Source organism: Sinocyclocheilus anshuiensis, unplaced genomic scaffold (genome assembly GCF_001515605.1).
Source record: "Sinocyclocheilus anshuiensis isolate Anshui unplaced genomic scaffold, SAMN03320099.WGS_v1.1 scaffold1096, whole genome shotgun sequence".
Taxonomy (NCBI): Eukaryota; Metazoa; Chordata; class Actinopteri; order Cypriniformes; family Cyprinidae; genus Sinocyclocheilus; species Sinocyclocheilus anshuiensis.
Window position 1 is genome coordinate 393,866 of NW_015548251.1, and position 8,562 is coordinate 402,427.

Consider the following 8,562-nt stretch of genomic DNA (forward strand, 5'->3'; position numbering starts at 1 on the left):
TTATGTATATATATATATATATATATATATATACTCTCCTTTAGTTTGCCCTTTACACTGTTATTCTTTCCAATGCTATATAATGTGCCAGATCATTTAACCAATGATCAATGGATGGAGCTTCTATGTTCTTCCAGTAAAATGCTTTTAGAATCTTGCAAGAACTAGGCAAATATCAATCATTTTAGTGTGATAACCTGATAATGATAAACTCACAGGAAATAAACCCAATTTCAGGGGTCACTGGAATCAGTTTTGAGATAACTGAGGAAATTAGTGTTGCACTTCTTGCCAGAATGTCTTACATTCCCAGATACAGTGAAATAATGTCCCCTTATGTTTTTGTCTTTTAAAACATATATCTGGGATGTTTGGGTTAAACTTATTTAACTATTCTGGAATGACATAAGTACGCATTACCCAGTTATATTGGATCAGCTTAAAGGGTTAGTTCACCCAAAAATGAAAATTAGCCTGTGTTTTACTCACCCTCAAAGCATCCTAGGTGTATGTGACTTTCTTCTTTCAGACGAATTCAATTGGAGTAATATTAAAAATTATCCTGGCCCCTCCAAGCCTTTCAATGGGGGTAAGCGGGTATTGGTTGTCAACAGTTCAGAAGACGTTAAATAAAGTGCGTGCATCCGTAATAAAACGTCCCTCACACGGCTCCATGGTGAATAAATGTCTCCTGTAGCGAATCCATGCGTTTTTGTAAAATAAATATTCATATTTCAAATGTAATAAACACTTTTGTCTCACTTCTGCTGACTGTGGTACGTGGAAGACATGCAGATGGATGACATAGGACGTAGGCGTCGTGCGCGCGCCTCTGAGAAATGCAGGAGTAAAGGAAACAAATTTTCCTTACTTTAACAAAGGAAAACCAGTCTCCTCTTGGCTTATATTTTTGTGCTTCTAATTCGTGAACGGCATTTTGTTTTGTCTCTGCGTTCGTCACTAATCACGCAGTGGCGACATCCTACGTCATCCGCCGGAACGGCTTCTGCGTATGACAGTCAGCGGAAGTGAGAAAAAAGTCTTTATTACGTTTGAAATATGGATATTTTTCTTACAAAAACGCATGGATTCGCTACAGGAGGCCTTTATTCACCCTCTGGAGCCGTGTGAGGGACGTTTTATTATGGATGCACGCACTTTATTTCACGTCTTCTGAACTGTTGACAACCAACACCCGCTTACCCCATTGAGAGGCTTGGAGGGGCCAGGACAATTTTTAATATTACTCCGATTTGATTCATCTGAAAGAAGAAAGTCACATACACCTAGAATGCTTTGAGGGTGAGTAAAACACAGGCCAATTTTCATTTTTGGGTGAACCAACCCTTTAAATCTAGTATTAATTGACAAATTCTGGGCTTTAACACATATCTGCTCCATTCTTAATTTGAAAGGTCATTTTGCAAATTTATAACCCAAGCAACTCTCTTATTCAGATGATTCTTTAGAGCTGTTAACAAAACGATGACATAAAAAGATGAAATTATAACATCATGATGAGATAGTCAAAATTATGAAATAAAAAGTAGTTTTGACATACAAAAGTCATACTTGTGACAGCAAACGTCGCATTTTTAAGTAATTATAATTGCATTATTATGTCTTTTTATCTCAAATTTTTTACTTTTTGTGTCATAATTAGGGCTTTTTTATCTCATACGTGTGACAAATTATTAACAAATTTGCAATAAAAATTTGGTTTCTACTAAGATCCTCATAAATTGTTGATTTGTGCTACCCATAAAATATATCATAAAATATAAGCTCTGTTGATAAAAGTCTAGATAGTGAATAATTTTGTTTGACATTGATATAGCTGTGAATTTGTAAGTATTTTACACTTTTGTAAAAAAAGTGTATCAGGTTATGCTTTTTAAATAAAAAAAATGGCAGAGTACTAATAAAACATTTAATTATTTAGGCTATTCATTCATTTATTTGTCTGTCTGTCTGTCTGATATTTTACAAGAGCAGATATTATAAATCTTTGATTACTTTATAGTGTCAGAGAGTTAAGGGTTAGTGGCGGGTTGGAGTTTATGGTTTTAATTAGGCTATAGAGATAGTGGCGGGATTGGATTTAGCTTCCTGTGTCCTGACATTTTATCCTACCCGTCAGATTGTCCTACCAGGGTTTACTGCGCATGCGCACATCAATATTGCGTCCTTTTTCTCACGCTGAACAACAATATTTAATGTATCTGCATTACTGTAAGGGTAGGTTTAGGGTTGGGGTATGTGTAGACTTTAATAAAACACAATCTAATAGGTAGAAAAAATTATTTATTGTTGGTTTCCTGTAGCTGTATCCCTTCTATCCACAACCGCGAATATAACAAATAATTACTGTATTTGCATTACTGTAAGGGTAGGTTTAGGGTTGTGGTAGGTGTAGACGTTAATAAACCATAATTTTACAGGTAGCATTCTTCGTTGTCGAATTGTACTACCCACAGTTTTAATGAGAGGTAGCAAAATCTGACAGGGTAGCACAAATCAACAGAACAGGTGCTGGACTGGCGCTTCTGGTCTTAATGGCTTTGTTTGCGGGTCTGCACGTTTATCATAAGTAGGGGTGTTTGAGCTCGTTTTACAGCATTCTTTTAAGCCGTTTAGTATTTTTCACCCGCGCTTGTCTTTGGACAATGGCTTCTAGAAAGGCAGCCCGAAAGCTGTTTGAGGAGAAGCCTGTTTTGGAAGAGCTTGGTAATGGTATTGAAAACGAATCTTCCAACGACGACGAGTCAGTGTCGAAGGCAGATGAGGATAAGAAAGGGGACCCTGATTTTGAGCCGTACGTACACATTTTAAACTTCTTAACGTGTTTGTGGGTTTCATATCTGTATCTGTGTGTCTGCTCCGTGCATTGTGTTTATCTATTGTTCCATGCATATTTGAATTGTCGCGCACATTTATACATGTGTTGCTTGCATTAATCGCATTGTGCATTTTGCGTCTCTTGCATTCTTCTTTGCACATCTCTTACGTGCATATGTGAATGGCGTTTGTGTAACTGTTACATGCATTAGTGATGTGACATTTGAACCGAGGCATCGGAGCTCGTGTCGAGAAGGCTGGAGTGCCATGCGCATATAACGGTGACAGGTCGACTGCCATGCGCGTATGGCCGTGCCGGTGTTTGTCAGAACACCGGGTCGAGTGCCATGCGCATATAACGGTGACAGGTCCACTGCCATGCGCATGTAGCGGTGAGATGTCGAGTGGCATATGCCCGTGGCACGGAAAGATTTTACTCTTGTTGATAAATGGGCGTGCTTCGTCCTACGGAGCGTCTTTCACAGGCTTTTGGCTGCTTTATTTTTTACTAACCACCAGATGGCGCTGCGACACTCTCGAAGCTTTGAATCTTTTCCCGAAACAGTCAGAGGAAAGCCTCAGTGCTTCACGAGGCTTCATTTGCCCATCACTAACATGCATATGCGAAATACATTGTGCACATGTCCGATTCACAAACACGAGCAGGGTTGCCAGGTCTGCATAAAAAAAAAAACTAACCCAAAACTGGCCCAATGACCCCATCCCGAATATCAAACAAACAATATTTTTATAAATATGTCACTAGTATGCGTTATTTACAATCGCCATATAGTAGAAATCATACACACAATCTGTTTTCTCTACAAGGGTCTACAAGTGCCCCTCTCTCACAAAATCCATCATAGCACCGTTTTATCATTGGTAGAATTAAAAAATGGGTAAAATATTTCAATACAAGCATTTCAGTGAAATACAATTCATGCAGTATGTCAAACCTTAAACTAGTGGCTGTTCTGGATAATGTGGTGCCCTAGGCAAAAACAGACATACCCCCAAGGGGAGATAATATTACATATGTAATAAAGTCGAAATAGTATTGCATGTTGATACACTTTTATTGCAGAACTTTATGCAATAACAACAAAAGACAAATGCACTAAATAAAATAATTTAATAGATGCATTTACAATAAGCACTTAACTCAAATAACTGTTAAATTCTAAAATAAATAACTACAGAATTGGCTGAAATCAGCTTGCTTCCATTTAGCGGGATTACTCTTCAACTGAATTAAAACTTTAACCCTTCTGGTCTTCACTGAGATGCAAGGGCTGATGCAAAGTTTCAGGATGTGAACGTGATATCTGAGCAAAAGCAGAGCCAATTCATAAGAGAACACTGTATATTTGAAAGCACGCATCCAGTTTTGTGCAAGTGCGTAGGAAATCTGCCTGCAAGTGTAGAGATTCTTGCTCATGCATTACATGCTTCCTTATAATGCTTCCTTGACATTTGTCATTAAAATAACACCATAGAAACGGCCTAAAATTAAGTATAGACTAAAGAAAAGAAAGAAGTGTCTGAGTAGTGTAGTGTGCGTTCACATATGCATGCATGAGATGCACATGTGTATTGCGCATGCCCACTTATCAGTGTGTGTTTGTTCTGTGTTACAGTCTATACTCAACGATGATGAATGGTCAAACAGTGAGCCAAGCCCCCAAAAAATGTCGTATCGTCCCGTCCCCTATCATCACACCACACCCCCCCAGAACCCCTGCATCCTCTGCACGTTCCTTGAGTCCAAGGTCAACTCCCAGAGGAAGATCTCGTTCTCCACGGGGGAGAAAAAGGTCTGCAGGTTGCATGTCAGCGGACAGTGACATGGGCATTTGGAATGACATCAGCGTGGAGGATGAGGCTCTAGTGCTACCCAATTTTGTTCCAAAGAGAAATCCAGGAGCTCAGCTCGTCTTGGATAGAATGTATTCCCCTTTGCAACTATTTCAGCTTTTCTTCCCAAACTCTGTGGTGGACACCATTGTGAAGAACACAAATAGTTATGCAAAAATGAGGTCTGAAGCTGGAAAGAAATTCCTGTGGGTCCCTATGACGGCGAAGGAACTATATTTGTATATTGCGCTTGTTATTTACATGGGACTCCTCAGCACAAAAACGATTGTAGATTACTGGTCAGGCAAAAAAATTTACAATTTACCTTTTCCAAAATCAGTGATGTCCAGGGCTAGATTTCATGCCATCTCTTGGAACCTGCATCTTTGCAATCTTGAGGAGGATCGAGCAAATGAGCAGAAAAAGGGGACTCCAGACTATGACAGACTTTTCAAAATCAAGCCCCTGTACACTGACATCATCACAGCATGCAAAACGTACTTCCAACCAAACAGACAGCTGGCAGTGGATGAAAGGATGGTGGCGTCTAAAGCAAGAATCAGCTTCAAACAGTACATGAAGGACAAGCCAACCAAGTGGGGTTATAAACTCTTTGTTCTTGCTGATTCTGCGTGTGGCTACACATGGAACTTCTTTGTTTATGAAGGTAAGTCTTCTTTGGCCACAGGTAAAGGACTGAGTTATGATTCTGTGATGCGCCTCTTGGATCTGTCTCTTCTTGGCAAAGGCTACCATGTGTACATGGACAACTTCTATACAAGCCCAGACCTTTTGTTGGACTTGCTGGATAAAAAGACACTTGCGTGTGGCACGATACGCTCCCACGTACAGGGCTTTCCTAGAACAAGGGCCAACGAGCTCAGCGAAAGGGCGCAAAGAGGATCCACACGCTGGCTCCGGGAAGGTAAGATCCTCTTTGTGAGGTGGATGGACACAAAAATGGTTTCAATGTGTTCAACGATTCACAAGGCATATGATGGCTCTACCGTTTCTAGGCGTGTAAGGAATCCCAAGAATGTGTGGGAAGCACGCCAAATTCCAATTCCGGCGGCAGCGAAGGACTACAATAAATACATGGGAGGTGTGGACCTTTCAGATGCTCTGATTGGGTACTACAATGTCCTACACAAGACCAAAAAATGGTACAAGACCTTTTTTTTCCATTTTGTCGATATCGCTGTGGTGAACAGTTTAATTCTCCACCAGCATCTGTTGAAAACTCAGAACAAGACCCCTCTCAACCAGAAGGACTTTCGAGAGGCACTTGTGGCAGAGCTGGTAGGGATTGTCATACCGCCCAGTGCATCAGAAGCCAAGGAGCCATCCACATCATGTGGCCAAGTGCCATCCACACAAGAGACCTCCACATCTGCTGTCGAGGAACAGCTATGCTGGCCAGAGTATTTCGGATCAGATGCCACAAGTGGGAGGAGGGTCTGTGTCCTGTGCAAAATTTTGGGTCACAAAGTAAAGACACCTGTGTACTGTACAAAATGCAATGTAGCTTTGTGCTTTGTGTCTTCAAGGAACTGCTTCAAAAAATGGCACACTGAGAAACCCTCTGAAGATGACGAGGAAAAATAAGTGTATTGTGTTTTGTCAGCAGAAGTTTGACTAAAAGCTGTGCACTTATCCCATTGAAGTGCTTAAAGTTTTTTTTTCATTATATAGTAACCTCTTGCATTGTAGATTAGTAGCTGTTGACATTTATATATCCCAGATTTGTATAATGTGCTTTACACTACATATGGTTCCTATATCCATTTCATTTTTTGGGGACTTTTTTATAAAGTTGAACTTTTTGCATATTTATTTATTTATGTATGTATGTATGTTTAATATATTTATCTATGTATGTTTAATATATTTATGTATGTATGTATGTATGTATGTTTAATATATTTATTTATTTATTTAAATTTTTCGGTTGTATTAGTATTGTGTAAAATAAAAAGCAAGAAATGGTCTCCTTTTGCTTGTCTGATGGGCACAGACATTTTGTAACAATTTACGAAGTGTGTGATGCCTAGTGTTTTAAAATCTGTTCTGATTTATCTGGTGTTGTGTATTCCAGCCTTTAGTGTGATAAAATATGTGAAGATTCTATTGTCATGTATAAAATGTAGTAAAAGTAGCATTTTTTAATTAATGTTTGCAGTTCAACAGAAGATACCCCTCTAACTGACGCAAAGCTTCATTGGACGAAGGAAAAAGGTGGATAAACTTTGATTAGAAAGTGTAGAACAGAGGTTTCCAACTTTTTTTTAAGGGGGTCAGATTCTATGATATGGACACACCAGGGAGCCGGATGCTTCTCCCTATAAATACTGTGGGTATAGAAAATGTCTTTAGGGTATTTAGGCTATAAACATTTATTTTGTATGCACAAAACTGCTTATAACAAAAATATATCTGTAATTTGGCCTATATTTCATTGCTCCCTCAATACATTCAATAGGCCAACATGTCTACATGAATAATATGATAAAATTCAATATGAACATCCTACATTTCTGCCACAATACCACCGTTAGTGGCAAAGTTAGTTTTTCTAAAATAAATTATTTTGTAAATGTTGATGATTTGTGGATTTAAAAGTATTCATATTATTAATTATAATTAATATTTATTTAAAATAAAAAATGTATTAACAATTAAACAATGAATATTATTGATTTAAAGTTTATTATCACCACAAAGTGCGTTTTTGGTTCCCTGAATTATTTTTTCCTTATTTGCATATTTACATTTTTCCAGGTCTATTAAGCACCATCTACTGTATCAAAATTCTAAAAGACTGAATTGCCGAATTACTGAATTGTAACAAACCAGCTGCGTTAGCGACATGGTTTTATGTCTTTATGGTTTGTGTGTATGGCAAGAGTTTAACATGTGCATTCTGGCAGACACACTGGAGTAAATGGCTAGTCCCAGCCACTCAGACTGGAGGACTCTCACCACAGATCTAAAAGTCATGGTCCGCTCCTGCCCTATCCTCTTATGCCCATATGTCTGCCGTTGTACTTGCGTGTCGAGCAGGTGTTCAACAGAGACCCCTAGCAACGTAGCCTTGTACTAACATGCTGACCTACCAATATTAGTACTTCATTGTTTGTTAGCATGAAGTCCAGTGGGCTAAGTAGTACAAAAGCCAAACGAGCAGGTGTTGTTACAAAACGTAATTGGGTGAGAGAGCTAATCTGTGGACAGCCTGACCTGCTGAAACTCTATAATGGACCTGCGCTGTCAGACTGTGACATTTGCATATCATTTTAATGGTTAACATCACAACTTGTAGTTGCTATTTGCACATGGTTTAGCTGTATGAAATCAAATCGCCTAAATTGCGGTATATGTAAACGCTCCTTTGACAATGATCTGCGTTTGTTTTCATTGTGCGTACCGCTATGACTAAGAAATTGTGACACAGTTGTTACTAAAACGAGGGAAAACGCAAACGTCTATACGTGAATGTGAAAAGTTATTAATGACGCATTTTGCAATAATGATTCATAGGTTATTTATTATATTGATATCATGAATGTCTTGGTCGTTTGATAAACAATTGTTTAAACAAAAACGTATGTAACTGATTATATATAAAGTTGTGATGTGTGTTTTTAGAAAAATGTTTTTTCTGTGATTTATTGAATTAATTAAAAATGGAACTCATAAAATAGGCATATTTAAGGGATTGTTTTGTATTCCAACATGACCAGTAGGTGGCACTCTCTGACTGCTACACCATGCTACGCTAGGATAGTTCTCTTCTACAATATGCAAGTTCACTAATACAATATAGGAAAAAAAACTTATATATATATATATATATATATATATATATGAAAG

At 38.3% G+C, this 8,562-nt stretch overlaps 1 protein-coding gene across 1 annotated transcript; it reads left to right on the plus strand.

Annotated features, from left to right (window-relative positions):
- Nucleotides 1-2,594: 2,594 nt before the first annotated feature.
- Nucleotides 2,595-6,297, plus strand: LOC107655305 (piggyBac transposable element-derived protein 4-like). The gene is made up of 2 exons (XM_016442764.1): nt 2,595-2,815; nt 4,476-6,297. The coding sequence occupies exons 1-2, from the start codon at nt 2,667-2,669 to the stop codon at nt 6,295-6,297; spliced, it is 1,971 nt and encodes a 656-aa protein (XP_016298250.1). The 5' UTR covers nt 2,595-2,666.
- The last annotated feature ends 2,265 nt before the right edge of the window (nt 6,298-8,562 follow it).